Here is an 18,737-nt window from a genome sequence, read left to right as displayed (position 1 = left end):
CTGAGATGAAAATGCCTATGTAGTCTAAGCACATCCTCCCACATAATACTAAATTTCACATTGCTACACCTCTGCTGAGAAGAAATACTTTATAAAACCTTGTCTGTGGAAAACCTGCTGTTCAAATGCCATGACCTAAATCAGAGGCTGCAGTTGTACAAAGTCACACGATGGGGTATTCAGAGTCTTTTCCAGTAGCAAAATTTTTCTGATTCCCAAGCTACCTGCAGATGGATTCCTATAATTTTTGAGAATGGTTTAAAAAACTCACCTAAAATAATCATAGGAAAATTCCTCCAAGGTGTATGGCTTTACTCTTTCTTCACTGTCTGAAACTGCCATCTGAGAGGTTCTGATAACATCTTGTCGTTGGTCAGGGGTCATTGTGACCAGAGCCTGTGGGATGAAAAGCTCTCTGTTACCTGGTATATTTGAAATAAAATATATCTGATATATTCAAAGAGAGGAAGCAGATACAAAACAAGAACAGTGCAAATGAGAATAATCCATCAAGTCCTGTTAACAGGCAGTTAGAACTGTGCAGCTGCCATTTCTCTGTGCCATTCTCAGTCACTAATGCAAGGAATAACAGATGTTTCCATAATGTGGATCACTTCCTGAGAAGAAAATGTGCTCTGGAACCTACAGCTCCATATGTGAATGTAGCAGTTCCCTCCAACCATAAATACACCTTTAAGCAACCAGGCCAGCTGGAGGGGTTTAGCACAATACATGGATATTCCAAGTCACAAGTTTGTGGTATCCTGAGTGCCAAGATCAGAAGAAAGGCTGAGGTCACTTTTGCCTTGGACAACTTGTCATCTCTCTCATCCACTTTGGTTTCTACCTTACCTTCAGGGAGATTCTGGGCAGATGTAAGCACTTCAGGAAGGCTTTGACCTCCCTGGGCATTGTACCAAGTTGTGTAGTTCCGTAAGACAGCTTACCACGATCTCCAGCGGAGGCATGGTGACTGTAGGCAAGACGTAGACGGAATCAGTTGGGAAATCCCCTCTCTGCTTGGTCCGCTCGTTGAACCCATTAGCCCACCCTGAGTTCATCACTTGTTCTCCTGTGTCCTGGTCCAGAACTATCAGGTCTCCTTTAAGGAAGCTGAGGAACCCAGATTCTTCTCCCACTGCAAAAAAAACCCCATTGGTTTGAATTGTCTTTTTCCAAATTCCTTGGGAATATTCAATCTATCCATATGTTTACCACTGAGCTGGGCTATTTTCTTGCCTGGGTTTGGGTTGTCTTGGAGAGTGACCACATATTTGGATCGTTTCCTTAGTCCTTCAAGGAAGGTCACCACCAGGTCCCGGATATCCTCTGCATTGTTCGAGGTGAAAGTGTATTCATCACCTTTAATGGTGGCCAGGGTAAAACTCTGCCCTTGTAGCTTTCCTCCTCTGGGATATATTTTTATAGGAGACATAAACACGAAACATAATGACATCCAGAGGCAAAGCCTGGAAAAGAACTGATCTATGCTGAGATTGCCAGCCAAGTCTATTGCTCCTTACCTGCTGCTTGACACAGCTGTGATCTCTGGGAAAGAGAGCTCTAAGAGAACCTGCTCCTGTTCATCCACAAAGTACACCCCTGTCCAGTTGACAGCTACAATCACATCATTTTTAGGCAGGCTTGGTCCTGGGTTGAAGACAAGGCATTCAATCAGTTCATGAAGGGTCTTAGGATACAGAAAATGTTTCAAAGAAGGATGTTTTTTTAATGGAGAGAAATAGTAGCAGACCCATAGCCTGAGCCATTGCTAATCAGGATGCACCAAAAAATAATGTATCCAAAACAGACCAGCTAGATGGGTCCCTTCTTGTCTGTGGAATCTCCATCTCTCCTTCCTTTTGCTTTAGAGCATCTTGTCCTCTGGGGATGTGCTCTACTGACTCACCTGAGAATTTGAAGGCTTCATAAAACCGAGAAAACAGCAAAGGCCACTTGAAACGTGCAAAATCCACTACTTCTTCCTTGACCTTTTTTGGGTCTGCCCTCTTCTGAGTATAAATTCCCTACAGAAAATGCAAACCACAACCAACATGAAGCAAAACACAGTTATAACCAGGAAGAGAGCAAAGAAAATCAATCCATGTAACCTGAAGATCTTGGAACAAATATTAATGGAGGTCTCAGTGTGGCTAAGGGCCAAACAAACTACTACAGGAACAACTAACAGTTTGGACGAAGTCCTGGCCTTCAGTTCCCACTTTAGGGAATAATTTGACTTAGAGAGGCTGGGCAAGCATCTGGAGTGACCAGTCTCAGTGAGGCTCACCTCAGCTGACTTTGGGTTTTCCTAAAGTGTGTGTTTACTTTTCAGCTTGACATTCCTTTAGCTGGAAGTGGACACTCATCAGCCCTTGAGCCCCTTATTTAGGGCATCCTTAAACACCTGACATCTCTGTACAAAGCTGACAGGCTGACAGAGGATGTGCAAGATCCAAGTGAATCCCTGTGTCTCCACTGACAGTTAAGGTGAGGTGAGACTCCTAATGCATATGGAGATGTTTACATTGTAGGTATTGTAATCTGAAGCTGGCTCCTGATGTTAAATGAATGCCCATCCTCATGCCAGGAACATCACCCCTCTTGAGTGGTCATGAGTACTGGGTAATGAGTTATGCAGTGCTGCCATGTGAGAGTGTCACAAGTGTTCTAATTGAAGCCAGGGAGGTTTTATACAATGCTTGGCACAACAAGGTCCTGACAATGCCTGGAGACACAGACCACCTCTGTAATACAACCAGTAACACCACAATCTCATGTAACAGGAATGTCACCCCAGAAATGGCATTTTGCATCTCACAGTAAATCTTTGCAGGTTGTCTTCTGTCAGATCTTGCATAAAACCCGGTGTAAAGCTGAATATGGTTAATACAAACCCTGCCCTTTCTCACTGATTTAGCTTCAGGCCAGGCTAAGAGCTGAGCTATGATGTCTGACACGTTTAAAACGCACATGAAGCTACTGAAGCACAACATGGTCCTCGACTGGTGATCTATTGTCCCCACCTTTTTATGTGCAGCTATAATGAGCTGAGCCCATTTTTCCACTGTTTTTGAAGCTGTGATCTCTCTGTCCGGAATGTAGGATGGAATTAGATTTAGCAGTCTTTCCAGTACCATCTCTGACCCATAGTCCACATAGTATTGCTGGGAAGCCAGTTCTGCCAGATCTTCCTCCTGTAGGAGCCAAACAAACCAAGTTAATGCTGTTACCAGGTCATCACAACATCCATCCTCCACCACTCCAGGAGCCTGTTGTGGAGGCTGGGTGTACTACAAAATTGTGTGGGGATGCTTCTCTTTGGCAGAACTTCACCTTTTGCAGCTTTTTTGCTCAACTTAAGTTCAGGACATTGACTACTAAAAGCTATGATTAAGCCTTAACATGTTCAGTGACCAGCACCACACAACACTGTACTGTGTGGCAACATTTGCCCCAGCCTTTCTTTGCAGATCAGCCTGTTTCTGATGTCTGCAGTCAGCAATGGGTGATTTTGCTATGGCAGACAAAGCTTAGTGATTGAAAACTGCGTATGTCCATCATTTCCCACATGTGGGAAGCCCACCAACTGCACGTGTAAAACATCCTTTAATGCAGATGCATTTCAAGCACTTGGTGTGAAGCAACAGAGCTACCGAAATGGTAATAGCACAAGGGAGACCAGGAGCAGCAGAAGGTGAGGGAGAAAGGACAGGATTTCTGACAGGATAAAAGAGCTGCAGTTAATTCAATATAGATGTGAAAAGATGATTTAGTTTCCAAGGTGACTGGATTCTACCAGATCACAGGAGAATGGCCAGGTGTTGGGGAAGAGAGATGTCTTCAATTTGACACCAAGATGATTTTAAACAGAAACAAAAACCCCACACAAGCCCCACAAAAAGTTGGCTGTTTGCTAAAAAATCCTACCCAAAAACCATGATGGACATTTTCAGAGATTTTGATGTTTCCTGAAATGCTAGTTTCCATGACACTGGAATAATTCTGTGAGCTCCCAGAGACTCTAATGCTGTGTTTATGCTGCCAGTGTCTGTTCAGTATATGGCAACACTACTGGGTTTGTACTGCATGGCAGAGGTCTGAGTATCCTGCAAATCATCTCTCATGCCTAAGGCTTGGCAGGATTCACCAAGCAGGGTTCTGCTGTGTACTGCTGGTCTGGTGATCTGGTTACAGACTATTTGTGGTGCTCCAAACTGAGGCAGGTGGACAAAGTGCCTGTTCACTCTCCCATCCAAAATTCAACCGGAGACAGTGCTCATGCAGCACATGGAAGCATCCAAGCCCAGTCAAGAGCATCTGATTGCTGTAGTTCCTGTTTTCTACGTGAATACCATAATGCCCAAGCTAATGGGTATCCAGGGAGGAATATTTATCATCCCCTTTGTTGTAACCTATTTCACCATCTCAAAGATACTTGTTGGACCAGACTGGGAGCTGCTGAGGTCACACACCTTGTCACACCGGTACTCCCCAAACTTCACCCCTCGCACGATCTGTTGGTAGATGAGATTGGTGGCCACGTTGTCCTCACTCGGGTTGTGCCAGGGAGTGAAGATCTCCTTCCTGAAGAAGAGCCGCCACGGCGCGTTGCGCTCCTGCGCTCCCTGCTCCTTGGCGTACTGCTCGCACTGGGACACAGCATCCATCACGTGGTCATTGCCACTCCCCAGCGAGGACACCTGGGAAGGGCAGAGGGAAATGTGGCATTCACCTGACCAAATGCAGACCTTTCTAGGTAGAGAGATCTATTTTTGAGTCACTCAGCCAGACTTCCTTCATAATCACAACAATCAATGTATCTATGTCTGCTAGACAGCCAAGACTGAATAGTTCTGCAGCATGGCTGAGTCATTCCATTTTGAGCTCCAGTTTCCCATCCAGATTGAAAGGAGAGCATCAACATGAACCAGCAAAGCCAATGGTCCCATTTTAAACTATTGTTGATTCATATTGTGCTTTGAAACACACTGTTTCAAAGTCATGGGCTTGGACCCAACCATGCTAAGCATCAGAAAAACCCAGAATAAAAAAGCCTGTCCTGTTACAGAAATTTACCTGCCTTCTCTTTGGTGTCTGCCACGAAGCCCCTAAAGGACTATATCCCCTCAGACTTGGCATCCCTGGCTGAATGACTCCTCAAAAAAGATGAAGAAGGCAGAGTATAAACCATTTTTTTCTCCACCTAGAGGCAGAGGTGGCCACATCTGCAGGTGAGAATATACTTCATCCTCTTACACAGCACCTCTTGGAATATTTTAGTTTCATTGACTTGTAGCTGTTGTCTCACCTGATGAAGTTTTACCCCTCTCATTTACGCTCACCTTTTATTTTTACAGAATTTCTGAAAAACATGTGGTTTTATGTTAAAGAAATCAGGTTAGATGCCAATGCAGGAATGGCAGTTTGGATATTAGCTCATTGTGGGAGCTTAATTTCAACTGTTAGCTTTCCGATTAAATTTAATTGGCTCCCTTGCATAAAAATCCAGGTAGGTTGTTTTACTGGAAATTCTTCTCTAATAAGCTTAACTGAGAGCAAGAGAATAGCATCACATAAGTATGTAGGAGGAAAGGAATTTCTGGAGGCTTCTGGTCCAGCACACTGGTCAGAACAGTGCCTCTCTGAATGGCTTTCTCTGTATTTTCCTGTAAAATTCTGAATATCTCCAATGAGAGAGATTTTCCTACAACCCAGCTGCAGAGTTTGATTACTCTTTTTGTGAAAATCATGGTGACACTTGCATTGTAGAAATAATCCTGCCTTCTGGAAGTTATGTGACAGCAAGGAGAACCTCCCCCTTCTTTCCCAGAGATATTCAGGAACAGAACTTAAGATATACCTTGTCAAAAAGCGCAATGTAGAGTGAAAAGCCAAATCGGTCCTTCAGACTGATTTTGTCAGCCAAAGAATTACAGAGCTCTTTGGCAGTTGTTGCAGAGTCTGTCAACAGCGTCTTTGTTGTCCCATCCATAAATGTGACAGGCAGCATGATTGGTTTCTTGGACTTGGTTGCCTAAAGGATTGAAGTCAAACTTTATGATGTTATGTGTATTTCAATACTATTTACCTGCATACTCTTCCACCCTACTCTGGTAACCACTTACTAATTCCTGATCCTACTGACTGGTTGCTTTTCAATGTTACCATACCATATTTATCAATGGGATAATGTATGGTCAGCCACTGGAAGCACTCAGAAGTCACAGATATTTTATTTAACACATTCAGTCATCGAGGTGCCTACTCCAGTAAATACAAGCATGCCAGGGAATGCTCATGGACACTGGAGCACAGCTGTATGTGCTTGCAAGCTGGTATAGAAAAAGAGCAACTTCTGCACAAACTGCCTGTTCCAGCTATGATTACCCCCAAAGAAGTCCCAGGGACCACTCACAGGAGGCAGTTTGCCAGCACCCACCTTCATCTGGAAGACAAGTTTCCTAGAACACACAGGGGCTTGCTCTATGCCAGCTTGCCTCAATGCCCAACAGCACTCTCAAGCACATTGAATTTACAAATATTGATGCAGCCAAAAGGATTGATCTTCAACACACTCTGGAGCAAAGCCAAGATGTACAGGGAATGCAATACGTTGGAATTATCTGAAAATTCTTGACAGAAATAGGCATTTTGTTGCCCCACATTCTGTCCTGACAAAGATGTGGTTCTTGTGACAGTGAAAGGCTTTAACCCTGAGCCCCAGTTGCCTGGGGAGGACATGGAGGGGCTCGTACCTGCAGCTCCAGCCAGCTGGGTGGCTGTGTCCTTGTCCCATTGGCAAATGTCCGCCTCAGCCTCTCTTCACAATAGGGAGCATAACCTGGGGGGCCTCCGTTGATGAAGTTCCTCAAATACTGTTGGCAGCAGGGAACACATTGTTTAGACCTTTGGCTTAAGAGGCCAAGCATTTGCAAAGGTTAACAAGTAATGTTTTATTGGAGAAAAGCCCTCTGTGACTAATGACGGTGATAACACTCAGGCTCGGATGTTCCTACATCACAGCACTGGAAGCTGAGAGAGAGTAGGACAGTCTGCACGCCTGCCTTGTTCTTCTACTGTGCATTTCTGGCCTCAGAGGAGATAAGATACCAGACTAGATAACAGACTTTGACTGAAGCCAGAGCAGCAGCTTTTCTGTTCTTGCTATTGCTGCCACTGATTTCTATCTTTGAATTTTAAAGATGTATTATAAAATGTTATTGAGTTTTGGCCAAAAAGATGGGAGTGAATGAAAAAGATGTGTAAGTAATGATCCAGGGGAATTTTAAGTGAATGCCACTCAGAACACTTAGCTGCCAGCACAAAAGATCTTTCATGGTGACATTAAACAGATATTCCCTTAGTCAGACTTTAAATTGCAATTTGGCCTAAACCAGAACTTGAAGTGCTTCAGTGTATGTTAAAAATACAACCATATTATTGTAGAGAAAATTAAATCCTGTGATTTTCACAATATGAAAGATAATACACTGAAAAATATTGCACAAACATGTTGGCCAAAATGCTAAGTAAGACTAATAATTCTGTAAATCTAATTTTTCTGAGAGACTTTATAGATAGATAAAGAGTTCTCTGAATGATAACACACAGCTGTTCCTTCAGAAACACAGACTGCTTTATAACACTGTCAGCCATAAATAACATGGCTAGAGAGACAGCTATCTCTGTCAATCATAACTCACTGCAGCACTACCAAGTACCTATGTAATACAGCCAGGTTATAGAGATGAGAGCTGTTGAAATGATCCTAAGTGTTCGATGCAAGGTAAAAGTGTAGTTTTAATTACACTATTGCAAACAATGAACAATGTAATTACATGTTTTTTCACGTTCCTACTTCCTTGTGACTGAAGCTTCCACCTAAGCCCTCTGTTGGTTGAAAGAAAGGTGCAAAGAACAGGAGTGCTAATGTGTCTTGGCCCATGCTTAACACATGATGCAATAAAGGTGTCTAATGGGATCCAAAGCATAACTTGCATATTTGGGAGCTGGAATACATATTGAAGACCTGCCTCATTATCAGTGAAATCTTTCTCAAAATGTTCAGTTCTAATTGATACTTTTGAATGACAGAATCATAGAAGGAAATAGGTGACATCCACAGGGACTTGGACATGCTTAAGAGTTGGGCCTGTGTGAACCACATGAAATTCAACAAGGACAAGAGCAATTTCCTGTACCTGGGCTGGGGCAATCCCAAGCACAAACACAGGCTGGGCAGAGAATGGATTGAGCCTAATCCTGGGGAGAAGGACTTCAGGGTGTTCATGGACAAGAAGCTCAACATGACCCATCAATATGCACTCACAGCCCAGAAGCCATCACCAGCAGCGTGGGCAGCAGGGAGAGGGAGAGGATTCTGCCCCTTTGCTCTGTCCTAACCAGATCCCACCTGGAGTGTTGTGTCCAGCTCTAGGGCCCCCAACACAAAAAAGATACAGACCTGCTGCAGCAAGTCCAGAGGAGGCCACTAAGATGCTCAGAGGGCTGGAGCACCTCTGCTACGGAGACAGGCTGAGAGAGCTGGGAGCGTTCAGCCTGGAGAAGGTTCCAGGGAGATTTTAGAGCACCCTCCAGAACCTAGAGGGGCTATAAGAGAGCTGGAGAGGGACTTTTGATAAGGACATGGAATGACAGGACAAGGGGAAGTTGCCTTAACCTGAAAGAAGGCAGGTTTAGATTGAGCATAAGGAAGAAATGCTTTCCTGTGGAGGTGGTAATGCACTGGAACAGGTTGCCCAGAAAAATTGTGTCTGCCCCATCCCTGGAAACATTCAAGGCCAGGCTGAATGGGACTCTGAGCAATCCGGTCTAGGGAAAGGAGCGCCCTCCTGGCAGCAGGGTTGAACTAGATGACTTACAGAGATCCCTTCCAACCCAAACCATTCTCTGCCTCTGTGATTCTATGATCCTGTATTTCTATCATTCTGTGTCTGAGTCTCCAGAACTACTTATAAATTATTTCTGATAAGTGCTTCATTATCCTAAAGTAATCTTCCGCTACTAAAGATTTAAACCAGCACAACTTCCTGTGCCATACTTCTCAGATCTCATTTTCCCACATAATTTAATTGCCTGCGACTTTGCCAGTGATTTATCTTCTTTATTAGATTTCACACCGACAAGGCCTGGGGATGAAGGAGGCATTTCTATTCTTGGCTTCAGCCTTTTCAGTGCTGAAGACCTGGTACCTAATCTGATATCTATGGAAATTAATGGAACATCTTTATTTCCAGTCAGGCACTGGGACAAATTGTCCAGGGAAGGGGTGGAATCACCATCCCTGGAAGTGTTCAAAAAACATGCAGATGTGGTACCTGTGGACATGCTTTAGTGGTACCTGTGGGTAAGCTTTAGCAGTGGGATTGGCAGTGGTTGGACTTGATCTTAGACATTTTTTCCAACCTAATCAATTCTATAACTCTATAACTCATTTGGAAAGCAGAGTGTTCAAATCTAGGCAACAGAACTTTGCCAAGAAAAGAGGAAAAGAAAATCCTTAAGAACAATCTGATTTTCAAAAGTGTCAGCCACTTGGCATCTCCCACTAACTTCAGTCCTGCTGATCCACAGTGCTGCTGGAGATGGATTACATGTTATCTCATGTTTGGAATTGGGTGTTTCCAGTACGACACGTGGTGGGGAATGTAGTGTCATTCCAAGAGCAAATGTACTTCCATGTAAACTAAATCCTTCCCTTTCTATGTGCATTTCTTTTTAGCATAAATTTATATTCATAATTGGTTGTGTTCTATGCCTTGCCAGTTTTGGTAGAATAGATGCCTGAGGTCACACTGTCAAAGCCAGTAGATGCTGAATGCACAGACCTTTGCATATGAGAAACAGGGGAGAAATGTGGGCTGTTCTGGTTGTGCAAATTGCACTTGCAGCCTCCCACAAACAAATTTCCTACCAGAAGTCACTTAATCACATCTTCACACATCTACACTGCAGGAGGCATCATCTAATTTGGTTGTCTACATTACCTTTAGAGTCACAGGAAAGGGAGAGTCACTTTTCAGGAGTGACTCATCTAATTCACATTAGACATTGAACTTGGGATAATGCACACTTTTCTTGGGAACTTTGTGGCAAAGACTGGGATTCCCTCTACTGTGAAACCCAAGAGAAAAGCTGGTCCCATGAGTGGAAAAGAAAATGTATTGGCAGATAATTCATCAGACAAATGTCATCTAAAATTTACCTTCACAAATTTCTCAGAAGGAGCAAAGCATCCCACGCAGAGGGACATCAAGATCCAACCCCTAGCATGGCTGCTTTTGGATGGGTTCTGGGTCAGCTGCTTGCAGATTTGACAGTAGATTTCATCCCTACAACAGGAATAAAAAAAATAATTAAAAGTTAAACAGAAAAAAATTAGAGGAACTATTTAACATTAATTAATTTCTATTAATAAACATAAACACATAAATTGGCTAAACCAGAGATGTGAAAGTGGCCTTCATTTGACATTTTAGAATTTTTGAATGCTTCATTTAGCAGCTGAAATGAGTTTGAGTTTTTCATTAGCAGACCATTAAAAATATTCACACAAACAAAAGAGATACAATGGTCAAATGGAGTAGTGAGGAACAAGAGTGAGCATTAATAAAACCAATCCAGTTTCATTAGGACTTTCAGAATGTTTGAATCCCTTTGCATGGTCTTTCCACTGGGCCTGATATGGACAATAAGAAACATGATTCAGCCCAGCCTGCATTATACAACACAACCATAAAAATTACAAAATGAGAGCTTTGTAAAGCAGCAGACAGTATCAAACTTGTTTGGATAACTCAAGAAAAGCTCAAGGAAGAAGGAATGAAAAGAATGGCATGTTCATGCCTTTGTCTTGATTTCTAACCTTAAGGCTGGCCTGAGGATGCCATTACCAATAATGAAATGGAGCTTCTCCAGGTTGGAAGTGGGTCGGTCTTCAAGCATGCTATTACCCTGCAGCGTGGACTCACCATCGTGAAGTCTCTTTGTCACCTGCCAACCAGACATATGGGTCTCTTTCAGGACAGCCAGTTACTGTGTCCCCCCCCATCCCCATCCCAAGCATGTGGTGCTCCCCCAGGAGGACTCTTCCACCAGCCAGGAGGGCTCTCAGTAGTTCTCCAATTTAGGATTTTAACAGCAATGGGAGGGTTTGACTGTGTTGTCTTTAATCATGTATGGGTGAAATTAAAAATGGTCCTGTCTAGTCACACTTCCACCTGCTTGGTCTTTTCCCAGGGTTTCTACAATGGCACCCTTGCCTCCCAGCTCTGAGCTGGTCCTGCTGCTGGGAGAGAGCCACCAAGGGTCTTGGGAATAAACCCATCTTATTGCCAAGGAGGACCTGTCCCTTTAACTTAGTCATACTAAAATAATCATCAGTGTTTTAACTGGCAAAATGGACCTATTCCCCATGCTAATGATGCAGCTGAAAATGCATAAGCATGGTGCTGTTTGTGAAAACAAGGATGGCATTCATCTGCCTACCAGCTCGCTGTCTCAGCTAGTCAACCCCACCTCCATTTAGAGAGATGAATATTTTTAGAGTGTGTTCAGAGTCAATTAGGGTGAGCTGGACTGGGTCCTGTTTCTCCCCACTGACCTTTAAGGGAATATCTCACAGAGCAATCTTCATGCTCTCAAGCAGCTATAGCCAGGTGAGATGGTGCCTGCTCTGGAAATGGGCACTCTATTAATTGTTTCCATCACCTCCACCTGAAAGATTTATCATTCCTCACTCTTTTGAGATGGGATTTTTCAAAAGCTCTCAGCTCAGCGTAACTGCTCCCATGGGGAGTTTTGTCCCTGGCAGTGGAATGGAACAGAGGATGGGCGAGTGCTGTTGGAGACCCCACCTCTGCTATCTATGCCATGGTAGAGGGCAGGAAACTAAAAGCAGGGATAACATTCAGACCATCACAGAGTGGTGGGAGGTATCGGCAGCTGGATGGAGGGCTGTGAAAGAGGGGAGGGAAGGTGCTGGATGGATGGAGAACAGGAGCCGAGGGGAGGCCGGTGCGAGGTGCAGAATGACTCAAGGAGACACGGGAAGCCAACCTTTCCCCTTAAACACTCCTTAAATCTTTCAGGCAGAGAGACAGGTAGCGCCAAACCCAGAGGAGGGCTGGTTCTATGTTGTCTAGGGAAAAGCAGAAGAGAGTCAGAGAGGGCTGCAGACAATCCAATGGCACTTGTGCTGCCAGGCGGCCAAGCGTCTCCCCTCACCTCCTCCGTCAGTTTGGATTTCTTCTTGAGTGTTAAGGAGACCAGTTTGTGCCGCACACTGTTCTTCTTGTGCCCATCAATGTGAGTACTCTGCAAAGCAAGAGGGGTGGATGCAAAGTGGTGAGACGCAAGTGCTGAACAAGTGCTCTCCCTGCCTCACCTGGGCTCCTGCAAAAGACCATTAATCCCGAGCAGAGAGTGAGATGTTTCAGAGGCTGGTGAGAACCAGAAGTCTGGACACATATTCCTGTGCCCCTTGATAACCCAGGGCTGGCTCTGAATTTTGTAGATATTCTCTAATCAGCAAGTGTCCTTCAGATCAAAATTATATATTGGGAACATAAAAAAAAAGTTATGTTGAATACATGGCTGATTCCTGCTTAACCCAGGTCCACCCAGTTCTGCTGTATGACCGTGGAAATGAGATGAGCAAGACCACTCTCTGAGACAAGCCATTTGCACAGCAGGTTTTTAGCTGGAAGCCATCTAGCCAGGGATTCATGGACAGGTAGTTACCCACTGTGGTTTCATAACTTTTAATCAGCCCTGTGCTCTATCAGTTTTCCCAGAAGAATACCTTTGATGTGGGACAGCTCCAGGCACTGACTATGTATCATCAAATTACTTGCTGGCTTTCTACTTTTATAGCGAACTTTTGGACCCAGTTAATCTCTCCTCATTTAAGCAGCTTTGAACAGACCATGATTTCACACCCAATCAACACTTTGAGTCCTGTGGCTGTGATGGTTTATATCCATTATAAACATGAGTTGGTGCTGTAAACCTGGATTTGCATATTATTTCACTCTGGCATCTTTCGTACTGTGAAGAGATGTTGCAACCACAGAGAAAAAAGACAGCTTAAATTTTCCTTCTCTACTGTACTACCTGATATCTCGACTGGATAAAATATGCCTTTTTGTAGTAAACAAGCAAGCAATTGTGGGTAGAAGGAATGAAAGGTGATTCTTGGTGTATATTTTTACAGAATTATGATCCTGACGCTATTCTTGTCCAGAAGGGGAAGTCTTGTCTTCACTGGAAGAAGTATCATAATTTCTAAGAATGAGGAGATTTGTTAATTTACCTCTGCAAATGCTGCAGAGATTTGTCAAGAAAACTTCTTGAAAATTACACAATGACATCCAGAAGATGCTAATAGCAGAGAATATCTTGTCCTATTGAATAAAGCAATTGCCAAAGATGGAAATGTATCAGCACTGTGAACATTGATTTATCCAGAACAATGTTTTGTCTGGGAAGGATATTAAGATGAAGTCCTCCAGTGATATCCAGAAGGCACTCAGGATGCAATAGGGATTTACTGTTTTAAAAATTTTTATTTCCACAGTTTAATCTCCTGGTAACTAATTACTTCCTGCTCCAAGATTAAGGACACATTTTTAAATTAGTCTCTTCTGACTCAGGGCAGATCAAAAGGAAATCCCCAAATAAGAAACACAGCACATTGCATTCCCCCCCTGTATTTTAGCCCTGTGGGGTGAAGGAGAGAGCTCAAAGTCCCTTGAGAGATATCAGGGCACTTCCGTCACTGGGGAACATTCAGTTCCTCCTGTGAGGGAGGGACAGGATCAACATCTGACACACAGGCAATTCTCCCTTCGTAGCGTAAGCGCAAATAAAATCATCAAACTGATTGCCTGCCACAAACCCCACAAGTCGCTTCTTTCCAACACATTTCAATATCCAACACCTAATAATAACAACATCTCTTTTACAGCTGCAGCAGTTACCTCTCCTTCTCCCTGCAGAGCCTGCAGTTCTTTCTTATAGGTCTTCTTCCCAAGAGTCTCATAGATTTTTGTCATTACTGGTATCTTCTCACCACCATCACTCATGGCTGTGTGATATTTCGGCTCGGGGAGGTCTCCCATGAAACGCAGGATAGTGATCCATACAGCAAGTGCTGCCTATTTGAAAGGGAAGTTACACCCCATTAGCTCCCACCAGGGCAGTGGAGGGGGTGGGCAAGCCGTCCCACTGTGGTGTCTCTGTACATCTGCAGGAGATAAAACACTTCCCTGCGTCACACGTGAAGTTTTGCCTGCGGCACACATCCCCTCTGAGCATGCTGGGTAGGCCACTGGCTGGGACCACATTCAGGCTCTGTGTTTGTGCCACCACGAATGTGTTTGTGAACCCTACCAGGGGTTTGCTTCTTGATAGGAGATGCCAGCCTTATCAAGGGGCAGAGACTTGCAGCTCCTAACCCACTGCAGAGGGAAAGGAGAACCACAGCGAAGGCAAGTTCATGAATAATATAACGTGCACTATAGCCATGCAGATTCAACCCATTTCTGCTCTTGTACTGCTGGCTATGGGACAAGCGGTTCTTCTCTTACAGCTCTGCACTGGTGTGTATGACAAGGTAAGAAGCAACTTTTCCAGCTCCCTAGAAGCTTTACAAGTGCTACTCAAACAACGGTTTCCATTGCCCATGCCCTGAGCCCAGAGCACCTCATTGTCTTAACACAGATACCAAGGTCCAGAGATGGACCCTCCTCTCTAATGCTCCATCCCTCTAATATTCACTGTCTTACCAGCACTCAAAGCATGCCCGTGGGACAGTGGCCACGGACACATGTGCAGCAGATGAGTGTATCCCAAATGGAAACTGCTGGTACCTTTTGGCTGGAGGGTTACCCAGGCTTGCTCCAACCCACCCAGCCCTGCTCAAGGATTTTCATCCCCTGCCTCACCAACTGGTCTCCTTCATCTTCATGGTACAAGAGAGGCTGCTTGAGAGGCCGGCGGATGTACGTGTGTGTCGTTGTGCCCTGGAAATACGTGGCAGCAAACTTGGCAAATTTATACTCTGAGAGGTCTTCCTCCTCCTCCTCAGGGAGAGGCAATGCTGCATCCAGGTCCTCTTCCTCCAACTCCTTCTGGACTTGCTCAAGATCCTGTTGTGGAAGGACATGTCAGACACTCAGCATGGCTTTGGCTATCAAAATACCATTTTTCTTTGGGCCTGAATTTTCTGTCAGTTTGATTTCCATCCCAAAAGGAAAAGTCAGATGGAGAGAAAACATGGAATATAGCTCTGGAGCCCATGCAAAGCCCAAGCTCTGAAGGACATGCCTGTGCCCAGGAATGTCCCTAGAGCAGAAGAAGAAGTAACAAGCATGGCCCCACTCACAGCATGGGGAAAGGGTGTCTAAGAGCTAAATGCCTTGAGCTGTGATGAACCAAAAAGGAAAGATCTCAAAGGTCACAGGTCCTTGATGACCTTATAGTGATACTGCTCTCCTCCATTTGGTAGTCCCAGGGAAAGCGGCCAGTCTGCCTGCCCATCTCCAGCCACAGCATAGTAACACTCTGGGGCCACACAGGAGAGCCTGGCCTTGAAGGAAGCCTTCAGAGACACACTTTTTTACTGCTGTACTCTTCCTTGACCTATTAATATTTTGCTTTTCTCATGTCTTTCATGAGATAGCCAGGCTCCTGTACATCTCCAGTACCTCGAAGCCACTGGGTGCCTGGCCTTCCTGGCCAGGCAGGGAGGAGGTTGTCCCCAGGAATCCGAACATTTTGTCCACCATTTCTGAGTCATTCACTGGCTCGTTGCGAGCTCTCTCCATTTTTTCTAAGAGCTCTTTCTTCCGACGTGCTTCCTCTTTCTCCTTTACTTCTCTCTCTGCATCTTCCCGTGCCAGCTGGGCCAGGCGTACCTGCAAAAGGACAAGTGCAATGACTGAACTGCTCCTTCCAAAGAGCTGGCAGTAAATTCCACAGGGCCTGGCTGTAGGAAGGCAGGCTGCCTGGTGCTTAGGGCACTATACCCGTATCATAACTTGAAGCAAATCAGCGACATGTCCATGTCGCAGTTTCCCAACTGCAGAAGGACAAAGCAATGCATTTTCCCCATTCCTTAGTGCCTGTTTAGGGGTGTTGGTCCATGTCCAGAAACTCTCACTGACCTCATTTTTTTCTTTTATACAACAGCCCTGGCATGTCCACACACACACAGAGTGTCCCAGTTCCCCTTTCATACAATAGCAAAAGCAAGTGAATAATAACTATAATCTCTAGCATTCCTGTGCAGCAAATCAGAAATTCTGGAGCAGCTTCAAACTAATAAAGCACAGAGTACTTTAGAGAATTAAATACAAACCACTCAAGCAGGGCAGAAATCCCTTAGATATTTTTGTCATTGCCCCTCAAAGAAGCAATTTCCTGGAGAACAGACAGAACCCCAGAAAGAGATCAGTCCCCACGTACTTGGTGTTTCTTTTCTGCTTCCTCTTTGGCTTTCTTGGCACTCATCTCCTTTCGAAGTCGCTCCTCTTCTGCCAGCCGAAGTTTCTCTGCTTCCAGGCGTCGATAATACTGTGGGAATAAATAGAAGAGCCTTCTGAATAGGAACCAAATTATTTTTGGATTTTTTTTCCTTTAAAAATGAATCCCAAGAGCACATGATACAGAAGCATGTTTTTCTCCCCTCTCCTCATCTCTGTTTCTCCTCCATGGTACTCACCTCCCCTCGGAGGCGCTTATAGAGCCTTCGGGCAATCATGCCCCGGGCGTAGGCCTGCACGGTGAGGACAGCCCAGAGGCGGTGGCGGAAAGCCCTACGGACCAGGTAGCCCCGGCATCGTGCCTGGAACTCGATGATCCGCCGGCGAGCCATATGGTACTGCTTGTGAAGCTTGCGGGATCGGTACAGGGCCTGCAGCCTCAGGAAGCCAATCCTCATCTGCAAGAGGGAGCAGGATGAAACCACCCCACCAGCCAGGGGCTCACCCACCATAAGCAGATTTCCATTGCTAATCTCCTGCTTGCACGGCTGTAAATAACAGCCACTGAAATCAGTCCCCAGGACAGCAAACCTTCTGGAGGGAGGTTTTCCAAAAGGGTGGGGAAATGAAGCCCTCTGGCTGCTGCATTGTTTCAAAGCCCAGGAAGGACAAACACAGTTTCTTCCCCACTGAGCCTTTGAGAGGCTTCAGGATGTCGGGTTGGTCATCCCAAGTAACCACAAGCCATGAGGGTTGTTCCTGTGGAGGTCCAGCAGCTGCAAAGCTCCTGCCTGACAGTCAAGATGCTGTTTGATAGCAGGAGGCAGCATCCTAGCCAGCCTGGAAAGTGGCTATTTCTATCAAGTTGCAGGCTTGGAGGATTATATTGAGATACTTTAGATCCCAATATACTTCCCAAAAGACCCTGCTGTTGGGTTCAGAACCAGCTGGAACAGGGAGAGAAGAGGACTATGGATGGGTTGGTGAGAAACTCAAATATGGCCCCACGTGGAGATGGAGTCTATTTTTCAGAGGCTCTTGAGTTTCCAGCCATCTGGAAACTAGGGGAAGACTTACAAAACCCCAAATCATCAGTTGGTGCAATGGACATTTAAGTCACAGGTAAAAGAACAACTAGGAGGTGGTCTCTTCAATGAGAAGACAGAGCAAAAGAGCAAACTTCCTTTCATTGCTCCAACTGATAAAAGCCAACCTCACCACTTCTTACATTCAATGGGACATTTTTAACCAGAAGTCCTCATGTATGTCCCAGGTGAAAGAGGCAGGAAGGCAGAGGTGTGAGGAAGCACCCGTGTACTTACAGCACCATAGTTCTTCCTGCAGTTATGTCCACGCCAGTATCTCTGAATCATCAGGACTGAATTTCTCACTTTCAGGAAATTGGACCTGCAAAGTCAAATTTCAAAGTCAATTTCAATCATTTGCCTCTGGTTCGGCCACAAGTTATCATCATCTCCTGGGCCTCACTTCTTAGAGATTTGAACCTGAGTGTCCAGATGGAATAAACACTGCATTTTTGGCCTGAAAATGTCTCCTTCCCCAGCTCTCTTTGCTTTCAAAAAACATCTGTAGGGACTCTCTCTGAGAGGTCTGGGCAGGCAGATTATGCCCAGTTATGGAAATGAGAAGAGCAGGAGATGCTGAAAATGGTCCCCACTTTCCCCCAGCCCTGCATCCCCTTCTCACACCTAAAATCTCTTCCCTATGTGTCCTTCCCATTTTGTTCTAGCACCTGAAAATGGATTGAATCTCACCCAAATATCAAGAGCAAACCTCACCAACACCACCCTGCTATCCCGATCTGCTCTTCCAATCCTTCCTAGCCTGACCTGATTCTACCTGCAGACAACATAGAGACAATTGTGTTAGGAGGCCTTGGGGGTCTTACTAGGATTAGTGTGTGAAAGATTGATGAGTTATTCAGCAGGTGCCCTTTCTGCAAAGCACCACCCGAGTCATACCATGGCTTGGATGGTAAGAGAGAACAAAACCCCAACAACTGTCCCTCCTCCATAGGTGAAGCCTGTCCTCGGCTGTGGCTCCCCCTCTTCATCCACAACAATCCTGTGAGCTCCCTGTCCTCCTCCCATGTCTGGAAACTGGGTTGCAAAGGGAAGACTTCTGAACCCCTTGGGCCTTGGGGAGAGCAACTTTAGTCACAGGAGATGACCCAGGGTTCCCTCTGCAGGAGATCTTGTGGTGATCTCC

The 18,737-nt window shown here is 45.0% G+C and overlaps 1 protein-coding gene across 3 annotated transcripts in view; it reads right to left on the bottom strand.

Moving 5' to 3' along the window:
* Positions 1 to 18,737, bottom strand: part of MYO7A (myosin VIIA) — a 98,116-nt gene that overhangs the window by 9,140 nt on the left and 70,239 nt on the right. For all 3 annotated transcript variants that reach the window (XM_039561743.1, XM_039561751.1, XM_039561758.1), the window contains 18 exons: positions 17,831 to 17,915; positions 16,748 to 16,966; positions 16,492 to 16,599; positions 15,732 to 15,941; positions 14,970 to 15,173; positions 14,004 to 14,180; positions 12,250 to 12,339; positions 10,889 to 11,016; positions 10,229 to 10,355; positions 6,759 to 6,878; positions 5,864 to 6,037; positions 4,476 to 4,703; positions 3,027 to 3,197; positions 1,910 to 2,027; positions 1,524 to 1,650; positions 1,240 to 1,409; positions 948 to 1,138; positions 272 to 396 (listed from right to left, as the gene is read on the bottom strand). In XM_039561743.1, the coding sequence (XP_039417677.1) occupies positions 272 to 396; positions 948 to 1,138; positions 1,240 to 1,409; positions 1,524 to 1,650; positions 1,910 to 2,027; positions 3,027 to 3,197; positions 4,476 to 4,703; positions 5,864 to 6,037; positions 6,759 to 6,878; positions 10,229 to 10,355; positions 10,889 to 11,016; positions 12,250 to 12,339; positions 14,004 to 14,180; positions 14,970 to 15,173; positions 15,732 to 15,941; positions 16,492 to 16,599; positions 16,748 to 16,966; positions 17,831 to 17,915 (2,772 nt within the window). The remainder of the gene's footprint in view (positions 1 to 271; positions 397 to 947; positions 1,139 to 1,239; positions 1,410 to 1,523; positions 1,651 to 1,909; positions 2,028 to 3,026; positions 3,198 to 4,475; positions 4,704 to 5,863; positions 6,038 to 6,758; positions 6,879 to 10,228; positions 10,356 to 10,888; positions 11,017 to 12,249; positions 12,340 to 14,003; positions 14,181 to 14,969; positions 15,174 to 15,731; positions 15,942 to 16,491; positions 16,600 to 16,747; positions 16,967 to 17,830; positions 17,916 to 18,737) is intronic.

The sequence above is a fragment of the Corvus cornix genome, chromosome 1, assembly GCF_000738735.6.
Source record: "Corvus cornix cornix isolate S_Up_H32 chromosome 1, ASM73873v5, whole genome shotgun sequence".
Taxonomy (NCBI): Eukaryota; Metazoa; Chordata; class Aves; order Passeriformes; family Corvidae; genus Corvus; species Corvus cornix.
This window is presented reverse-complemented; position numbering and strand designations above follow the sequence as displayed.